The sequence below is a fragment of the Mus caroli genome, unplaced genomic scaffold (assembly GCF_978045245.1).
Source record: "Mus caroli unplaced genomic scaffold, Mus_caroli_1 scaffold_9, whole genome shotgun sequence".
NCBI lineage: Eukaryota > Metazoa > Chordata > Mammalia > Rodentia > Muridae > Mus > Mus caroli.
The window spans coordinates 92206376-92228143 of NW_028227264.1; the positions used below are offsets into that span (position 1 = coordinate 92206376).

A 21768-nucleotide genomic window follows, 5' to 3' on the forward strand; every position below is an offset into this window, starting at 1 on the left:
CAGATTTCTATTGGCATCATAATTAACTGTGTTAATAATAAAATAACATTCAAGAACCCCACAAAAAAAACTGTAACTCATAATATACATATGCAAAATCTGTAGGGCAAAAAAAGTCAAACAAAAGTAAAAGTAAAAATTTAAAAATATTGAAAAGCCTCGACATGACATTATGAGACAGGAACCTGAAAAGATGCCACCGAGTTTGCTCTCAGCTGACCATCCTGTGGAGCACGTAGCCTATGCTTGAGAGTAGTTTGTTTCTCTGCTGAGACTCTCTTGGAGAAAACTCATTTTTCATTCACAAGTGGCTATCAACTGGAGATAATGTCTGGGCTAGAGATGGGGATATGTGGCCATTTCTTTCATCTCTGAGACCTCACTGGTTCAGACTCCTGCAGGTTCATGCACACCGCCTCTGACTATATATGTGCATTGGTTCTATGCTTAGAAGGCTATGTTTTTTTGTCGTCCCCACTCCAAACTCTTTCCACCTCCTTTTCCACAGGGTTCTCTGAGCCCAGAGTGGGAGGGATTTGTGGAGACCTCCCAATTAGGGTGGAGTGTTCCAAGGTCTCTCACTCTTGCTGTGTATCGTCTGGCCGTGGGTCTCTGTGTTTGTTCCCATCTGCTGCAGGAGGAAGCTTCTCTGATCATGGGTGAGCAAGGCAGTGACCTATCAGGCCAGCAGAATGTCGTCATTAGGAGCCATTTTATTGCTACATTCCTTTTGTAGAAAAGTAGTATTTGTTTTTCCCTGTCTCTTGGCTATCTAGTCTTCGCTTCTGCTCACCCACGCAGTGTCAGATCTCTTTCTCATGGAGTGGGCCTTACGTCCCCTCAGGTACTGGTTCATCACTCCCACAGGCTTTGTGCCTCCACTGCACTAGTGTACTGGTACTGGAGCTTCAGCTAGTGACAAAAGACATCCACTTACAGCTGTCACTGTTATTAGAACACTAACATACACGCACACACAATTTAGAAAGTTTCTACTGTATTAGGTTTCCATATAACCCCTCAAATTACTCTTAATTTTATTGTCCCTCTCCTCCTCATCTTCGCTTCCTCGTTCCCCTCTTCTCTTTCCCTCCCCATTTATCTTCCTGTTCTAGTCCCTACCCCACCCATATATTCATAACTATCTACTCTATTACCTATTCCACGGTCCTAGAGAATGCATTGTTTCCTAGCCACTTACTCTATACCAGTGGTTCTTAATCTTGGGGTCGCAAGCCCTTTGAGAGTCAACAAACCCTTTCACAAGGACGGCCTAAGACCATCCTGGATATCAGATATTTATATTATAATAGATAACACTAGCAAAATTACAGTTATGAAGTAGCAAAAAAAAATAATTTTATGATTGTGAATCACCTCTGTGATTCTAAAAGACTGTAGTCTGCTTACCTTTGATTTAACAACTGACATCCACTCACAAGTGAATGCATACTGTATTTTTCCTTCTGGTTACCTCACTCAAGATGATTTTTTTTCGAGTTTTACCCATTTACCGGCTAATTTCAAGACTTCATTTTCTTTAATAATGGAGTAAAATTCCATGGTATAAATGCAGCACGTGTTCTTTATCCATGCATCTAATGACAAGACACCTAGGCTGCTTTTACTTCTGACTTATGAAAAGACAGCAGTTAGCTAAGCAAGTGTCCCTGTGGTGGATGAAACAGTTTTTGGGTATGTGCCTGAGAATGGCATAGCTGGATCTTGAGGAAAATCGACTCCCATCTTTCCGAGGAGCCACCACACCAATTCCCATAGTGGTTGTGTAAGTTTGCCCTCACACCAGCTATGCAGGAGTGCTTTGTTCTACATCCTCACCAGCATGAGCAGTGGTTTGCTTTATTGAGCTTGGTCATGCTGACTAGCATAAGATAATCTGCATTTCCCTGACAACTAAGGATTTTGAACATTTAAGTGTTTTTCAGCCATTTGAGAGTCCTTTTTTCTTTTTGAGAATTCTGTTTATAGATTTGTACTTCATTTTTTAATTGGGCTATTTGCTTTCTTGATACCCAGTTTTTTCAGTTCTTCTTACATTCTGGACGTTATCCCTCTATTGGATATATAGCTGGTAAAACTCTTTTCCCATTCTGGAGGCTGCCACTTTGTTTGAATGATGGTGTTCTTTGTATCACTGAAACTTTTCAGTTTCATAAGGTTCCATTTATTGTCTATCTTAGTCCTGTGCTAATAATGGTGGTCTGTTTAGAAAGTCTTTTCCTGTGGAATCAGTTCAAGCTATTCCCCATTTCTTTTCTATCAGATTCAGTGCATCTGGCCTTATGTTGAAGTCTATGATGTACGTGGAGTCGAGCTTTGTGCACGGTTATACTTATGGATCGATCTGGATTCTTCTACATGTAGCTATCTAGCTTTACCACACCATCTGTTGAAGATGCTGTCCAGTTTTCCAGTGTGCATTTCTAGCTTCTTTATAAAAAAAACAGGTGTTCAAAACAAGCATGTAGACTTATGTATGGATCTTCAATTCGATGATTAATGTTTTCCATATATAACATAGTTTAAGACCCATAAATATGTTTATTTAAACATCTACCCTTTAATCTTCTTGGTAACATTAATAGAGTATCATTTCTGATCGCTCCACGGGAATTAAACCAACATCTCCTTAGAAAATCAAGACATCACCAGGATAAAGTACAAGCAAAGTACTAATCTGCTACACTATGTAAAATAAATATTAATGCACTTTGGTACCAGCAGCACCAAACTTATTAAGCAATTATCTTGTTTAGCACTTACAGTATCAATGTTCTTTTTTCTTACGACACATTATCACTTTGTAAGAATGTATTTGTTTTTGTTAAGAGGTTATTTATAAATATGAAACACTCTTCATATAAGGGCCTGGCAAACTTATTCCTAAATAAACTGAAGGTTAACACATTATCATACTGCAAAGGTAGCTGAAGACATCACATCAATGAATGACAATAACTGTGCAAACTTCATTTGCAAGACTTAGAAAAGTAAGTAAGAAGGCCATGGGCTAAGGAATTCTTATATCCACGACAGATATTTAGAAAAAAATGAAATAATGAAGACAGTAAATTCACCTGTCACCTAAGCAACTACAGAAAAACTGACTTGCCATCTTTGGAGGCACCTCTGAAGTACCTTTCTGTACACGCATCTGTGCCGAGTGTAATAGAGCCCATACCTGGGATTACATTCTACTGCGACAGTCACGTCAGTAAAATATCTTCTTTCATTTTACAGCTGGATAATATCAATTTATCTCTTCCAGGTTCCAACAAATCTATCATTGCTAATGTTGACTTGAGATAATCTATATCTCTGTTGTCCAGCACCCTCAGAGATACTAAGATGAGAGCACTAAGTTAGCATTTATCTATCTTTGTTCTTATGAACTGTATTAATTTATCTTGCCTATCTTCTATTAAGATACTAAGAATTTGTAAGTGCTAATTTGTAACTGCTCTAAGTAAGGCCATAGATGCTCATATAGACTGTCCATGCTTTCTCCATTTCTTGCTGTATTGATCGTTTTTCTGTCAGAGAGCTGGTCCATAGAAACAGTCTCAATTCTTCTGGACAAGCCCTTCCATTATCAATTCTGTTATTTTAAAAAGAACTGACATCTTAAAGTATTTCATAGTGAAAAATTACAAAACTAAAGAAAGGAATGCTTTAAATCAGTGATTTTCAACTTTCCTAATGCTGCAACCCTTTAATATAGTTCCTCATGTTATGGTGACCACAAACCATAAAATTTTGTCATTACTTCATAACTTTAATTTTGCTACTATTATAAATGGTAAATATCTGATATGTGGAGTTGCTACCCACAGGTTGGTAACTACTGCTTTAAATGTTAGTCCTTTGCTGATTTTTTTTCCCAGAATCTATAAAACATTCACTTTTTCTTTGTATTTTACTATTTTTATATCCTTGAGGGTTTTTTTTTAATTATTTGCTGGATACATAAGTTTCAAAGATTCTTTTCCTTTTTAAAATGTATTTTCTATTTGCTATTTTTGTGTAACACATTTTTTGGTGTTTAAGTGTTTTCTCTCTGGTGCTCCCTGTGGAATCTAAACAGCTGAACACCGGCAGCATCCTTAACTTGCTTTCTGGGCGGCCTCTTCAGCTTGTGGGCTTGTGGTTCAGCTGCAGGTTCAACTGCCTTAGAACAGACAGAGCCTAGAGATTCAAGCACTCGAAGTAGCTCTGAGTTACTAATCTAACAGGGAAGTACATGGCTTTAGAGTCACTGACCCAATGGTTGCTTTTCCTTGGAGTTGGGGTTGGGGGAGGGGGGGTGTCAGGGGCAGCACAGAAGCAGTTAAAGGTTCCTGACCATGTACATGCATAAGCAGGTTGTTTCATGGTGACTTGTGGCTGTCCATTAATATGTTGCCGAGGACTGTGGGCTCCCACAGCCTGGATATTCACCCCTTACCCTTGCAATATCCAATGCACTTGCATGCAATGAGCCGGCACACCTTTCCTCTTGTTAATCTATTGTCAGTTCTTCCTGGCAGATTCAATTACTAACCTACACAGAACACACAGTGAAGCTGTCTGCTGGGTTAATCTGCCCTTTGCAAACTTAACTTCTTTTGTTTTCTTTCCCTTTGCCAGGCATCTTACATTCCAAAGAAAAGATGCACCTAACTGATTAAGATAGGGATAGGAGAAATATCATTTATTAGACCTCCTACTCCCTAATCTTTATTTAGATTACAGAGCCCAGAACATCTGCTGCCTATCGAACCATTAGAATAAGTAAAAGAAACAGACACCTCAGGACTAATGACTGCTCTGGTGCCCACTCAATGTTTATGAATAAAAATATTACCTCAACAGTGAACCTGTTCCTAAATTTTATTGAAAAAAAAGCCAAAATCAGAAGTGACTTTCATAACACTATTACAATACAGTGCTTGCTGTGATTATAAAACTTTGGGAACTATCTAGAACAGAAGAATCTTTAGGTAAGCGGTGACATTAAATAATAAAATGCATGCAGCCACTGAAAATGAGGAGGATTAATGTTGGCATGCCTGGGACACAGCACGATGGCAAAAGGAAGGAAGGCAGGAAACAAGTCTAGACAAAGATAATGATTGCAGAAGAAAGACAAAGATGCATATGGAAACACAGATAGTAATATTCTTCAAATAATTCCATTAATATTAGGAAGAGAAAATCATACAAAAAGTATCTTTGAAAATGGGTATAAAGTATCAATTTATTTTATGCTCACATTAATAAAAATATTTGAGAACATAATACAGGGGCTAGGCAAGAACATAACAAATGTTAAAGAAATATCACTAAGATTATTAAGGAAATGTTATCGTGCCAAATATTTTGCCCAATATAAATTATGCTAATGCATAAACTTAAGGATCACTAATCTAAAAATAAAGCTCTGTAGTCAAGCTTTCTAAATCCATGTAAAACATAAAGCCAATTACAATCTAAACATTTCTGCCATGCCAGAAATAGAACCCAAGACTTCTTATCAAGTTTCTACAGCTGAGCTATATCTCTGCCCTAAACTCATTGTTTACAAAACAATTATTGTTTTAAAAGGCAATTAAGTTACATTCATTTACCAGATTTCTATACTCAAGCAGGCTTATTAACACTTACAAAATCTATATACAAAACAAAATATATTCGCTTAAGGAAAGCAAATGTGTTTAAACGTACTGTGGTATGTTTTAAACTCTCACCTGCTTTACCTAAAATTCCCTTCTTAATCTTCTTAGTCATCAATGATACAGACCCACACTTTTAGCTGCTTGGGAAAAGGTAACTCTCGGTGAGCCCAGGCTGCGGGACTTGCCCAATGCTGACGCTCACGAAGCCAGCAGCTCCGCAGAGATAGTACAGTTCCTTTTCTTTGGACAAAGACAAAAACTAATAGCTTCAGTTCAGCTCAGAGTGAGACTCAGTATACCCAGGCAACCTCACTTCTGACATGAATCCCAGTTGGATGTAGATTCAGTGAGAGGACAAAGGGTTTGTCACTTTGTCTAGGAAGCCAACGTGGTGATTCTAACAACCTCAAATCCTTGACTGTTTAGAAAAACAAAACTAACATTTTCAATTTAATCATAAATAGGTCCTAACTATTACTTTTTTCTCAATAACCCCAGGTACAGTAAACTCAACCAACACAAACCTGAGCTTAAAAACAGTATATCTGAATTTTATAATGTCAGTGTCTAACACACTTGAGATCTTATGAACTGCTTACACTTTTCAATGAATATTTAATATATTTGAAATCTTAAATGAATTTTAAGTAAGCTTATAATACAATGTTTTAATGAACACTCAAGTGGCAATTCTGGTAATGATAGGTAAACAGCAGTTAAAATGTAGGAAAGAACTAATGTAAAAATGCCTTCACATATTTCAATTATGTACAGTAAAACATGAGTGCGCAGAGTTATTACATGGACTTTCCTAAGAGACAACTTCTATTGTCTTGCCTTAATAGTATAGCCCATCAAAGAATATGAAATAATATAGTGTATAAAAAATAACCATTTGTTCTAGGCAGAGGGAAAAGTGCACTTAATTTTTTTCTTTATCTTATTATCAAATACATGCATGCGTTCGCGCACACATACACACACACACACACACACACACACACACACACGCACGCACGCATAATCACTATGGAGTTCAGTTACTGTTGCCTGTATATGCGTAAGCTTAAGGTTGCGCACTTAAGTACTGAGAAACCTACAAGGAGTCTCCTTCCTGAAGAAAACATCGACAACCTGTAGCTCCGCCTGAGGATGTGGACCCTGTCAGGAAAATAACTGCCGAGGGTAAATTCTAACTGGTAAGCTAGCAGGGTGATGGAGGGAGTGCACATACTAAGGATGTTCAAACCAAGTTGGGGAGAAAACCAGGAAAGTAACGTAATGTCTTGACCTAATGAATGGTTAAAAGTTCCCAATAGCAGCTAATACTCCTTGATCCCTTAGCCTAATATTCCCAAGTAAATCCAAAGGCTACCAAAGGTCCTACAGAGGTGCGGCTACCCAAGGAGGAGGCAGTATGCCCAGGGAGAGCTCAGGGTCTGGTGGACTGACACTGGAGACAGACTTGCACATTACTGTTTTCCTAAACTAGAAGCTAAACTTAAGTTCATCCCAAACTAATCAATTAAAATTCTTTGAATATCAACATTGCTACAATCCATCACCTAAGATTTTAAGGTTTTTCTTTTCATTTGAGAAAGAGATATGAATAAACATTAGATCCCTACACCCCACGGCATTGATCGAGTGTCTTATCTGCCACTAGTTGTGGCCATAGGGAAGGAATGAGGAGCTGGGGGACCTAGAACTTTGGAGAGAGAAAGAGGAAAAACTAAAGTGGAGAGCTTTAACTGAGGAGAAAGGATAATACAAAGGGAGAAGGAGCCCAGGTTAGATAACTGTGAAGATGTTTGAAAAGCAATGGGGAATTGGATTACTTTAAGTTTACCTAAAATTATACACACATACACGCACACACACACACAAAGTTATACTTGAGGTGATAATGCTTCTGAGAACCACAGACCAGCCGGTCTCAACCTGTGGGTCGTGATCCCTTTAGGGTTCAAATGACCCTTTCATTGGGGTCACCTTAGACTATCGACAACAACAGATATAACAGTAGCAAAATGACAGTTATGAAGTAGAAACGAAAGAATTCTATGGTTGGGGGTCACCACAATATGAGGAACCATATTAAAGAGTCACAGCATTAGGACAGGTGAGAAGCACTGCCACAGACTATCTAAATAAAACCCCAGTACTAAGCACGAGAAACTTCCTTTTGATTATTGGTTGGGGAAGTCCCAAAACTCCCAAACAATATAGTCTGTGGCCACTGCCCTTTGGTGCCTTCCAACAACAGGTCAGACTACTGTTGAAGACAGCACCTATTCTGGTCTTGGGACGTGAGGAATCAAGATAGTGCTGGCAGGAACTGAAGGCCCCTCCCTGAGGACCAACTCACATAGTCCTGCAAGCTGCCAAGGGAGAAAAGGTCTCCACAGTTCTCCCCTGTGAACCATAGTAACAGGATACCACATCAGGGCAACAGTGACACATATCTGGGGAGGAAACCAACAGGTGAGTCATTGGACTTAAGGTCCACTCAGCAGGAGGGAACTCGTGCCAAACTCAGTAAAGCTGGCCAAGACCTCATGGCTGGTGAGCTCACAGGCACTAGAGGAGGACCCACTACTGCCATCTCCTTACATTAATACAAGACTTAATGGCTGGTGAGCTCACAGGCACTAGAGGAGGACCCACTACTGCCATGTCCTTACATGAGTACATCTTGCAACTGAACTCGGAAGCTTTAGACAGTCTCACATAGTCACTCACAGCTTCCACCAAGCAAAAGCGAGCCAAGAGGAAGTAAGGAAGGCCACCTGAGCAGCTGAGCTTCCAGTCAGTCCGTGCTGTAACTGAGAACAACTAGCTATAGCAGAGCCTTAACTGAGGAGGATGCAGCATAAGTCGGGGTCCATGGGCTGCAAAACAGACTTTAGCACAACACGGGAGAGCACACGGGTAAGAAGAGGCATGGCTATAACTAATTTGTATGTTACTAATAGGTCACACTAAAGTTTATCAATTTGCTATGGTGTCAACACCAAATACAACATATCTACCTTAAAAGACCTTACTGGAACCACGTCTCTAGAAATGTTCAAAGAATGTTAGCCAAGGAAGACTCATTAAGATATTTTTCATTCTTTTAAGAAAAAAAATTAAACTATCTTTTAACCAAGGAAAATATCTAATTGACTAATTTTTCTTTTAAAAGGTTTCCATAAAGATTTCCATTCTAACCTGAAATGTATGAGTTGGCTTTGATTATTTTAATTACCACATACTTTAAAAAAAAAAAAAAAAGCTGTTTTGTTTTGTTTTGTTTCAAAATTTACTTGCCTTTACCTAAACACAATAATTCCCTGTTCACAAGCAGTAAGAATGAATGCACTTATCCATCTTATGGCCAATACAGCTTGAAGGTTGCAATACTTCTGTATCAGAAATGCCATAGAAAGACTAAAATCCTAGTTTTAGAATTGTGCTATCTAAAAATATTTTCATTTTGTTAGAAATACAGATATAGTATAGAAAGACTAAATAGTTAACTATATAAGTGAATTTATACAAGCACTCTAGTATTACATTACAAATTAGCTAGTTTTCCAGAAAGCTAAATAAAACTTATAATTATGTTAAAAAACTTAAACTTACTTTCTTATGTAAAATTTAAATCCAAATTATAAGTTATTAATTTTATTTCTATAAAAACAAAAAACAAACAAAAGACAAAACACCATACCTGCTTACTCCCATGGCCAAAAGGTGTGCTGGATGTGTTAGTGGTTACGCTGTGTAAGATAATCTCACCACTGAGAGACCCAGAAGCAATGTAACAGTCATTCCAATTGTATGCCACACAAGTTACTTCACATTTATGATCCTGAAAGAAACACAGTGAAGAACAGCAGCCATTAACCCCCATATTCTGATGAAAAGAGTATGGCTGTTAATCAATACCTGGGCTAAGAGTTTCCTTCCAACACAACACCACTGAGCTGATTGGGACACCACAGAATCCACACAGAGTCTTAAGAGACAATTTTTCAGAACCATCTTACATGTCCACAGACTCGGAAACATTAACAGTCTAGAACGGTAACTGGCTTAATGCTCACCTTCCAGAACTGCCTGCCTTCCACTGATGTTGATTTATTTCAAGTTAAACATTTGCTCTTGAGTATTAATGTTCAACTAGAAGACACTAAAATCAGCTCCAAAATGACAGCAAATGGTAAATGAAGACTGGCATCAAGGGAACACAAGGAGGAAACAGACATCACTGTCAACTGACTTAGAGACATACAACGGAATCCAACCTTAAAGAAAGAAGAAGAGTGGGGAGTGGGAGTGCACACTTGTAATCCCTATACTAAAGAGGACCGTGAGTTCACTGTACCACATAGAATTCTAGGTTAGCCTGAGCTATATAGTGAGGTCTAATCGCAAAAGACAAACAAGCAAATAAACAAAAGATCATAGGTGAGTTAGAGATAGGAAAGGAAGAAAAGCAAACATAGCAAAGGAGGAGAAAAAGTAACAGCTCAGTTTGAGACAGCAGACAGCAGTGCTCCCACTGGCCGAATGCCTTCTCCACAGGGGCGTCACACACTAACTGGCTAATCTTTAAAACTCTTAAGAGGCAATGTCATTTTCCCCATCTACAGATGAGGCACACGAGACATGAAAGCGTAAGAGACTGGTGCATCTCACATATGTGCTAAGTGACAGACTAGGATTCAGCTCCAAGACAATTTCCAAAGCCCTTGGCCCTCCCAAAAGAGACTGTCTCCCAAACATGAACAGAATCTACTCTGAGGGAATAAAAAGACTTCCAAGACTTAAGTTTACAAGGCTTGTTTCCAAGCATCAAATTAGCCATGTACCAGAACATGTAACCCTGAACATGTGAGTTATAAGGGTGGCATTTTTGTTTTGTTTTGTTTTGTCTTTTAACAATTTTAGTATTCTGTCATTTACTAAGATAATATCCTAAACTTGATACAAAACAACAACTGGACATCACACTGCAGTACAACTCTATCAGGTGATTCCCCACTTCTATCACAGCACAGTTGCCTGAGGGGGAAACTGATGGGCAGTGCTGTCCTAGGGAATTAAGAGTGTGTCATTCAACAGAATGTCTGTGCCTCTGTAAAGAAGCACTGTCTTCCGAATTTCCATTGTGGAAAATACATCGCCAGGAAACACTATGCACTAACCAATGCCAGAGATTGTTTCACATCACCAGGGATAAGAGCATAGATAAAGAGCTCAGGGCAAAAGAAAAAGCTTCATGGATGGGGAAATACGACTAAAATAGACAATAAAGCATTCTATGAATTCCAAAAGATGCAAAAACAAAAGGTTGTCTGCATTACGAAAACGGGGGAGAGGAAATGAGTAGAAGGTTGCCATATAGGAATCAAGCAATCGAAAGCCCAAAACTCTGACAATCTGGTCCAAGACTCACCTCTTTCAGTTTGGTAAGATACTCCCTATACAAAATAGGTATATCTCTCTAAGCACTGTGAATTCACATAGTGCACAACTGAAAGACTGACCAAAGAGCCAGGTGTGTATTTGCACGGACCGCCACTGTGGAGTGGAGAGAATACATATTCTTTTTTTTTTTTTTTTTTTTTTTTGGTTTTTCGAGACAGGGTTTCTCTGTGTAGCCCTGGCTGTCCTGGCACTCACTTTGTAGACCAGGCTGGCCTCGAACTCAGAAATCCGCCTGCCTCTGCCTCCCAAGTGCTGGGATTAAAGGCATGCGCCACCACGCCCGGCTGAGAATACATATTCTTTGACATCTAACTCGCATGAGAATGTTTGCGGCTTTGCAGTCACTGAAATAAACAGTAAGCACTCGCAAGCTAGCACAGTAAGGAACGGCGAGACAAAAGCTAACTGTTTCATTAGTAGCAACTCTTCAGTTTCCTGTTTTATTCTAAGCAGAGTTTAAATACACTTCAAAGTTTAGCTAGGCATAAAACTATAAATTTCCAAAGGTGCCACAAAGCTACTACAAGATCCCATTTCAATTTAACTATAAGAGAGAAGAGGAAGAAAAACAAAAAACCAAATGTCTGGTATATCCTACAAACAGTCCAACGATGGGATGACTACAGAGGTGGTGAGGACACAGATGAAACATTACTGGCCACAAAATGCCTACTAATATCAGATAATGAGTATCATGGTTACCAGTTAAAGGGAGTTCTTCTCTGTGTATATAGGAGAGTACGTAGATACAACTATTTAAATTTTTCTATTAAATACTTGTAAGTGACAAACTTAGAAATAACTTTGTAATGCCTTCTAAATACTTGAAAAAGCTGAAAGTCAAGCTATGGAAGTCTTGACCACACTTTCCTGAGATGAATATGTTTATTTTTTGAAACTACAAAGAGCTACCTAAGGGAACACTGATTTTAACTAGTAAATTATTTTAAGAACTATTCCATTACCAAGTTTAAAAATATCATCAACAGTAGAAGCAAACACACTGAAGAACTAAGAAGCTGACCCATCAACTCTGGTTACTGAATTCCAGAACCACACACATTTTCCCAAAATCCTTAAAAAAAAAAAAAAAAAAAGATCCCTGATGACAAAACTACACTTAAGAAAAAGAAAACCTGGAAGAATACTTCATTCAAAACAATAGAAATACATAAAAAAAATAAAGAAAAGGCAACATGAATCAACAATTTTTATGAGGAAAAGTTTCAGCTAGACAGTACCTATATCTCCCCAATAAACCCCACTTTGATGCTAAAGCACTCCAATTATGAGGACAAAGTTTGGTAACCAATCCAAACAGGGTGTGAACTACCCATTCTGTAAATATTTATGATATATTTGCTTACCTTAAGAGACCGATGAAGTCGTTTGGACTTTAAATCCCAAATATTAACAGTGTTATTTAGGCCTCCACTTGCCAAATACATTGATGTAGAATTTAAATCGACACATGTCTGCTTTTGCTATTTAAACAAACAAACAAACAAAATTAGCCTAACATAGCGCAGAGATGATCATAACCAATCTACTTGCACTGCAAATCAAAGTTTCCTAATAGCCATTAAAATAACTTTTAAAATAAGTAGATAAAGATGGTTTCCACCAAAGATTGATATATTGGATGCCAGCTGTCACAGATATAATTATTGTTAAGGGTTCAGAATAAAACTCATACTTAAGATAAGCTTACCTTGTTGGTAGAAGACCTTTAATGTATTTTAATGAATCTAATGAACTTAAATAATTAATAGAAATTGTATGGTATTATAGGAATACTGTATCTACAAGATAAAAATATTAAAATGTAATTTTAAAATCTAAAAACAAGGTGATCAAATTTCAAAGTTATTTTGTAGCCCACAAGAGCCATTATAATATCGTTAATACCAATCTGTCCACTTCAAAGAGGAAAACACAAAGTTAAAAACAAAACCAGGAACCTAAAATTTCATTCTAAAATTTTTTTTTAAAATAAGTAGGATGGGAATTTCTTTCCCCAAGTGTAAAGGCTCAATAGCTCAAGTAGCATGTGAGTTAACATAGCTGGGGGCCCAACAAAATAATGACTAGAGCCCTAACATGGTAAAAGAAGTTCTTAATAAATTCCTTTATTAAAAAAAACTGCTTGCAAAAAGCTCTTATAACTGTAGCACATTCAAACTTAGAACTCTAATGAACATTTCTTCACCTGCTTTATAATGTAATGCTTAAAGTGGGAAGGGCTAAAATTATACAAATGAACAGGAATATTCACCAAGTTCTCAGAATGACTCACATCTGTATATGTCATCTGCTATAGTATTAAAGCAAAAATAGAATTGGAAGTATCAAAGTACAACGTATACTACTTTTCTTTAATGGGAGGAATTGGACTTGGCTTAACTCATGCCTTTGATCCAAACACTAAAGAAGCAGAGGCAGGTGGATCTCGAGACTTCAGGCCAGCCTGGTCTAAATACCAAGTTCCAGGTACTAAACAGCAGCCAGAACTACACAATAGACTCTGTCCAAATAAACAAACACATAATCAAATAAGTTTAAAAAAAAAAAAAAAAACAAGTGGGCAGAGGCGCTAAACGCTGATTTGAAAACCCAGTGCAACAAAGCCCAGCCAGTTGTGAAAGCTGGAGGAACTGACCTGGCTTTATTATTAAATTCAACAGCAGCTTGCTGGCCACCCCTGAAAGGACCCAAAAGTCCCAAGATCGCTATCACTCCCATCCTGAAGAGTGCTGTCTACCTACTGACCAAGGGCAGTCTCTTCCTCAGCTTTCCTTAGCCCAGTCTGCCTCAAACTCCCCCTGTACCTTTGTCAGACATTCTCTAAGCCTCCACACCGGTGCTGGAAGTGAAATTTAAGTTTACCAAATAAATAAATAAAGAGTAGAAAAGGAGAAAGCAGCAGTAGCAAGGAGCAACAAGGACCTTGTCATTAGGTGCCACTCTTTTTGAAGAATAGCTTTTTAAATGTGAGACTGGAAATGAGGAAAGTGGTATTATCCTGAATAAACTTTAAAAAACACAGGGATAAAGAAATACCCAGAGAGATCGAGAGTGTCCCTGTGTGCCGTGGGCCCAGAACTCCCTGATCGCCCTACCCCTCCACTCCAGCCTTAAGGAAGGTTGGGGCACATCCCTGAGTCCTGAGCGCTCATAAGGCTACCTGCAGAACCAGACCCATCTGCTGCTGCTGCTGCTGCACCCACAGTCAACAGGAGCACTTACATCATGAGGGTTCACAAGGTCAAGTCAACCTAGTGGCCTAGTCGTGCATTGACAAAAGGGGAAACAGAGAGAGTCCCTTCCTAATGAAATCTAAGGCCTAAACTGCTCTCCTAAAATTCACTATAATCTCACCTAACAACCTCTCGGTAACCACATACCCCACCTGTTACTGTATTATTATTCAGAGTTTAGATGAAAAATGTTTTTAAACACAAAGACGCATAACAAATAAGTCACCGTCACTTAAGCAAACTGAGATTGTAAACAGGTTAAAAAGCATATATATAACTTACCCCTTCCGCAAGCTCCAAAAGTGGAACGGGCTGACTTTTGCAACTTGACACCACTATTTTGTCACCACTGGAAGACGCTGTCACTAGAAAGTTATCTAAATGAAGAGTTAAGAAGCATCAAGCAGTCCATGGGCACCCGGGACACCCAACTACAGTCTCAGGAGCACAGTCATGTAAGCCAGCAGAGAGACCAGTACACAAATGCGGCTCACATACCAGCTTTCAAAATGATTCCGGCTACCAACTCCTAATTCTCTTCTCCAGGTCTGCAGGGAAGAACCCTCCCTCTGACCACGCTATCATTGGAAAGATACTTAGCCCATGAGAAACACTACTCCCTTCCTTCCCAGAGCGGGCCAGGTCTAAGTTTATCCTTTCAGATGTGAGAACATGAGAAATGCAACAAACAGAAATAATAATCAGCTTTTTCATACACAAAATCTGTTGAGGGACTATTTTATTGATCAAGTGTTCAGTATCATCTTCAGCATCCACATCACTTTCCTACTTCTTCCAACTGAAAAGTGAAGACTGTTCTTTTCTCAGGATTAGAATCACTGCTGTAGACGCTCCAACCGTGAATATATTATTAATGAATATTATAGAGCATATAGTAAACATGATTGGGTTAAATAAAATCTATGTATGCTATGCAAACTTAAATTTTCAGTTACTCTTAAATTTTTAATTATTTTACTCTATATTAATTATTCATGGGTAATAAGTAAGTATAAAACAACGTATATTAAACCAAAATGATTAAATAATTTAATCAAGAATAATAGTCTGGTTTGGAAAGTCACAGCACATTAAAATATCATAGTACTTTACATTGATGTGTATGTGTGTGTGCACATCCACACATCACATTCCAAGGGTGAAAGGCAGAGGACAACTCACAGACGCCATTCTCTCCTCCCACCGACTGGGTCAGCGCATCAGGTTCAGCAACGAGCATCTTACCCTTTGAGCCATCTTCCTGTCTCCAGAACATAGGAATTTTAGACTTTCTACTTTTAGTAAGCAAAGTCTATGCATGGAAACAACGGAAGCAGCTAGGTAATCCTTATTCTATTATTTTGACATTGTGCAGAGTATCCTGGTATTTTATGACTAGATCACGCATTGGAACAAAGTTTTGGGGGGCTTCTGTAGCCTAGACCAACCTTCATACTCCAGTCCTCCTGCTTCCACTTCGCAAAGGCTAAGGTTACAGGTGTGTACCACTGGGCCTGACTTAACATCATGCTTACAATCAAACCTAGGGCTTCACTCCTGCTAGGCAAGCCTCTACCAACTGAGCTACATCCCCAGACAGAGCATTACTTTAAAAAGATAAAGAAGTTTATTTCGTTTGAACCATGTCTGAACTCCACTGGAGTCTAGGATAAGAGTATTATCTTCTACCCTAAGAATGGAGTCTCCAAGTAGCAGCTAAGCCATCAACAGGTACCAATCTTCGTAAGAACCGAGTCCAATTCTCTGGCTTGTGGACTATCAAATGAATCAGCACAGTGCTGAAATCCAGAGCGAGTCGCCAATGCCCTCTCTTCTAATATAATTACAGGCTTGCTTTTGCACTCCAGGTATTGCACATCTCTGAGTTGAGCAGGCCCTGATAAGTGCTGAGTGGAGCTAGAGGGCAATCCACACACATCATTTCTAAGGGAAATAAAATAATCTCTACCAACATAGCGCCACAGTGGAAAGCCACTGGCTTCTTCTGTTTACCACAGAAAAAGAACCACAGGAAGATAAGCGAGGAGAAGCTAGTTTCTGCATTTTCTTGTAATTTTAGAAGTCCTAAGAAGTATGGAAACCAAAAGAATTAAGAAAACTAAGTTCCCTGGCACCTCATACTAACCCTGTTCTTGGAATTTATACACTGGGGCCCTGACTTGCTGTGTCTGGAATGCTGTTTTTCAGTAGCAACTAACCCAGGGCCTCATTAGGAGTAGAGATAACATGAAGCGCTCTACACAGACACAAGACTAGCTTCTCAAAGTCACACAGCACTACCTCACTGCCACACTAAGGAATGGACTTGTACTGGTAACAATCCCCAAAACAAAGATAAGCAGGAAAAACAAAACAAAAACACACATCCTATTAAGAACTGTTTCTTTTCTTCAAGGGACCAGAAAAAAAAACAAAACAAAAGTGAAGCTGTAAATACAATTAAAACCTAAAAACAGTGAAGCCCAGCTTCAGACGCTTGCCACTCTCCTTAAAATAGTTTCCACATGACAGGCTGGAGAGTCCGTCACACAGTCTGATTAATAGAGTATCCAAGTAATTGGTCTTACTGCTTGCATGCAAAAAACTGAGGAATGATCAAGAGGGAAATGTAATTCAATAAGAAAAGTTGTCATTTGTTATGTATGTGTAAGAACAGTCATTTGAGATTAAAAACCCCTAATATGTTTGTTCATAAATCAGTCATATTTCAAAGCCCTGTCACTTTCCCTTTCATCAGGGAGAATATTAATACTTTGATACTGGTAAAAAACTAGACAGTTCTTAACACTTCATGGTTGTATCAAAACGGTATGTGTTTCACAGAAGACTCCTTTCTAGCACACCCATGGCAGAGTATTTCCACAGCTAGAGAACTAAGAGCGCTTCATCTACCACTGAGGTCCCCAACAGCAGGAGAGTCTAGCTCAGGAGGCGTTTGGATCAGCACAACTGGGAGTTAAAGGCATCTAGTGGTTGGGCAGTAGAGGCCAGGGACACTTCCTAGCACCCTATGGTGCCCAGGAAAGACCGCACAACACTGAATCGCCACCCGCAAAAATGCCAATGACATCTGACGAACCCTAACTTTCAGGCTCCCTTCATCCCCCATTCGAACAGCCAACACAGGGAACTTACACCCATGCTGCCTACTGTGAAACGATGCTGTTTACCTCACAGATGGGAGAGGAGAATCCGAGCACACCATCAGTAAGATGTGGATGACACACAAGGACTTCTGAATCTCCTCTCCACCCCACTTCTATCCCCAAACTCACTGACTTCCACATCTGACTCACAAATATCCAAATGGAGATGGAAAACAAAACCCTCACTGTAAAGTCTCATAAGTGCTCTTCTAGTCTTACCTAACTCCACACATTCAGTAACTGTAGACAATATAACTAATTCTACCGCCTGCATCTAAAGACTAATTGTATTCAGAAAATTAGAGAGAGGTTGAAGTGGGTTGCAACTATAAATTTAAAAGAAAATCAACAGGGAAAACTAGAACACATGTATATGGATTATTTTTATCAGTGTTTTTTTTTTTAATCTAAGGTAGCCACACAAATATTTTTTATGGGCCAACAGTTTCACAGATCATTGGAAACTAACAAAAAGTGATTCCTTTCTTTTAAAGGATACTATTGCTGCTCCAACAAATTGAACTGATTCCATGTGGTGACGTGTGAGGGTTGAATTTATCCACCAATGTCAGAAATGAAGCATCCCATATTTTAACGTCATCTCCTGATGAAGCAAATCTGAGGTTTTCCTGCATGACTGGGCCTATAAAAAGTTCAGAACAACATTATTTAAAACACAGCTACAGAAAATCAAGTTTTCAAAGCTGAAATGCCCCCTGATCTAAAGGCAGGGATGTTACTTGTCCATTTCCGTCCACCTTTCTACCAAGCAGCACACACAGAAAGTATGAGTGACTCAAACACCAGCCAATCACATACGCTTGGCTCATCCTTCCAAGAATCCTCTCTGCAACTACAAGAAACCCAACTTCCTCCTCCTTACAGGACAGGCAGGCCAATGTGGCTGTCCTACCCATCTTGCCTGAGCCACCAGATCTGGACACCGGCCTTCTTCATGTCTATGAATCAAGCCAAGCTCATCCTCCACTTAGTGTCTCTTCACCTGCTGCCCCCCTCTACCTGGAAAGCTCCCCCATGTTCCCCCAAAACCATCTCCTCATCATTTAGGCCTCTGCTCAAAACATCTCTGCTTCTAAAAGGTAAGTTCCCCACCTATTGTGGCAAAACCCACCCTTTATCAGCAGCTACCCTATATTCTACCACCCAATTCAATGTTGTTCATGGAACTTCTACTCTCTTCTTTGTTCCCATAACAATACCCGCCTCCTCACACAGGAATTTTGAAATATTCCTGATCCATACTAAGTACTCCACAGGGAAATATACTAAGTAATGTTCTCATATTTTTTTAATGTGCTATAATCTAGCCTTTCTGGAAGTCTGAATCCTACTGTGCCAAGTTTTCCAAACTCTAAAATTAACAACAAAGTTAAATAAGTTGCCACTGTATCCTAAAACCAACTCTTGGTCCCAGACCTCTTACTTTTTTATTCAGTGTGATGTTCCCAACACATAAATCTGACAGAATGATGCCACAAGCCAAGGCAGTCTAGACAGAAAGCAGAGAGGCTGCTCCAAGCACTCTGAAGGACAGCAGTACTGTGAGAGACAGTGTATTTAAAGATACAGAGGAGAGAAAAAGCAGAGAAATATGCTCTCACACTCAGTATAGGTGGTACCACGGTACTATTATTACAGGGCCGGCAGTGGTGGTGGTGCACGCCTTTAATCCCAGGCAGAGGCCAGCCTAGTCTGTAGAGCTAGTTCCAGACAGCCAGGGCTACACAGAAAACCCTGTCTCAGAAACAAAACAAACAAACAAAAACAGCAACAAAAAAGAGTACTATACTACTATCCAATTAACAAACTTTTGGTAATTCAATTTATCCTATTGCCTGCCTGAAGACATTAGATATATTAACAATGAGTTTAAATGAAGTGGGTTGCAACCGATATTTGTTTAGATAGAAATAAAATCAGTGGAGAAAACTAAGGCACAAGCAGATGCTAGTTTTTAATTCGTGTTCCTGTGTGTGTGTGTTTGTGTGTTTAATCCATGGTAGCCACACAAAATATGTTTCTTTTTATAGGTCAACACAGTTTCATTGAAACTTGAAGTCTAATAAAAAGTGGTTACTTTTTTTTTTTTTTTTTTTTTTTTTGGTTTTTCGAGACAGGGTTTCTCTGTGTAGTCCTGGCTGTCCTGGAATTCACTCTGTAGACCAGGCTGGCCTTGAACTCAGAAATCCCCCTGCCTCTTCCTCCCGAGTGCTGGGATTAAAGGCGTGCGCCACCACGCCCGACTTTTTTTTTTTTTTTTAAGGGATGCTACTGCAGCTATAACACACTGAATTGATTCCATCTGGTGACATATGGGGGCAGAATTTAACCACCAAGATTAAAGGCCAACAGTGGTCACAGACACGCCCCCACATCATCAACAAAAGCATCATACATATCTCTAATAGGCTCCAGAGGACAAACTAAAAAGCATAAGGCAGAAATCATTGAGTCTCAAGAGGAAAAATAAATAAATAAATAAATAAATAAATAAAGTTTAAGGAAAGGATTAAAACAGTTATTTGTTGTGCATATTTTTGGATACAGTATGTGTGGGGTGGTTCTGAGTTAGAAGGGACCCCTAGTAGGTGAGGCTAAAAACTTGCAGAGTCACCTGTTGAATTGTAGACAATGTTTCTATTTGGTGACTAAAGCACTTACTCAATGCCCCTTGTTCCCCAGCCCAAGGAAAAACACAGGGTAGAAAAGTTGAACTCTGAAGAACAGTAAACAGCTGCAAGCTGTTGCTATCCTAACCCCACACAAGGAGCCTACTGTGCCGTGTGGTGCAATGAGTGGATCAAGGCTCTTCAAAGGCCGAGTTAGGTGACCCACACAGCTTCAGTGAGGCTGACTTCACGGAGACCTCTCACAGTCCCTTCGCTTGGCTTCTGGGCTCTGACATCAGTCCCCGGGAGAGGATCCCGGGAAAGAAGAGCGACAGGGACCAACTGCACTCTGCTCAAGAAGAGTTCTCGGGAGTCGCACCCCTAACCCAGGACGCCTGCGCTCAGCAGCTACGGGCGAGCCAGACCCAGGCGTCCGGGTGAGCCAGCCGCTCGGGGCAGCTTGGCCCTTAAGTCCGGGGCCCGCGACCCAGTCCTGTCCTGTCCTGTCCTGCCCTGTCCCCGGCCACTTTGCAGCGCGCGCACGCGCCCGTAGCCGCCCAACGCAGGACCGAAGAGGCTGACCTGGGGGGTGGGGGCGTCCCCGGCCCAAGGCCACCGCGCTCACAGAGCCTCCAGGCGGAACCTCACCTCTCAAGCGTGGGGCCACAGGGGAGGCCCGGCTCCACCCGTTCCTCGCTGCGCTTCCGGCTCCCGCCTGGACTGTTAAACTTGGGCGGCCGGAAGTCCCGCCTCGCATGACGTCACGGGAAAGGCGGTGCCCCGAGCGTTCAGCCCGCGCGCTAGCTGGGTGGCCGCCCACCCTGGGGCGGTGCAGAGGAAGTTATCCTAGCCTGTAGCTACTGCTCCTTTATCACTCATTTGTTTGCTGGCTACTGTGTGCCAGGCACTGAGTTAGGCTGTGGGTGTGCACTTACTGGGTTTAGCTTGAAGGGACAAGAGGTCAGTCAACACGCAGGTTCCCTGGCCTGCTGGAGATTACAGTCTAGTTAGGAAGTTAGTATTAACAATTCTGTAGGGAAAGGGAAGGCAAGAATAAAATGCCGGGCAGTGGTGGCGCACACCTTTAATCCCAGCACTTGGGTGGAAGAAGCAGGCAGACTTCTGAGTTCAAAGCCAGCCTGGGCTACAGAGTGAATTCCAGGACAGCCAGGGCTACACAGAGAAACCCTGTCTCGAACAAAACAAAACAAAAGAGGCCAAAATGGGCCACTCTCAGTTCCCACCCACCCACCAAATAAGGTGTCACAGTTATCACAAAGAACACTCTTAATAAAGGCTGTTAACATGGTTGGTTTAGGAGAGGATTTCTTGAAGAGGAAGCCAAGAAAAGCTGCAGGTTAAACATCTAACTTCAAAGGGGTATGGTGGTGCACGCCTTTAATCCTAGCACTCGGGAGGCAGAGGCAATGGGACCTCTGTGAGTTCGAATCCATCCTGGTCTACTGAACGAGTTCCAGGACAGTTATACAAAGAGGGGAGGGAATGGAGAGGGAATTGTGGCAGGAGTGGGAGAAGGAAAGGAGGGGAAGAGAAAGGAAGG

General features: G+C 40.3%; 1 protein-coding gene across 2 annotated transcripts in view; it reads right to left on the reverse strand.

Moving 5' to 3' along the window:
• Nedd1 (NEDD1 gamma-tubulin ring complex targeting factor) overlaps positions 1 to 20935 on the reverse strand; it is a 40382-nt gene extending 19447 nt beyond the window's left edge. The window contains exons 1-5 of one of the 2 annotated variants that reach the window (XM_021173917.2): positions 20856 to 20935; positions 18077 to 18220; positions 14693 to 14787; positions 12521 to 12637; positions 9391 to 9531 (exon numbers count right to left, since the gene is read on the reverse strand). In XM_021173917.2, the coding sequence (XP_021029576.1) occupies positions 9391 to 9531; positions 12521 to 12637; positions 14693 to 14787; positions 18077 to 18212 (489 nt within the window). In that variant the 5' untranslated portion in view covers positions 18213 to 18220; positions 20856 to 20935. Of the gene's footprint in view, positions 1 to 9390; positions 9532 to 12520; positions 12638 to 14692; positions 14788 to 18076; positions 18221 to 20789 lie in introns of both variants that reach the window. The other variant, XM_021173918.3, reaches the window with a different exon arrangement.
• Between the last annotated feature and the right edge of the window lie 833 nt (positions 20936 to 21768).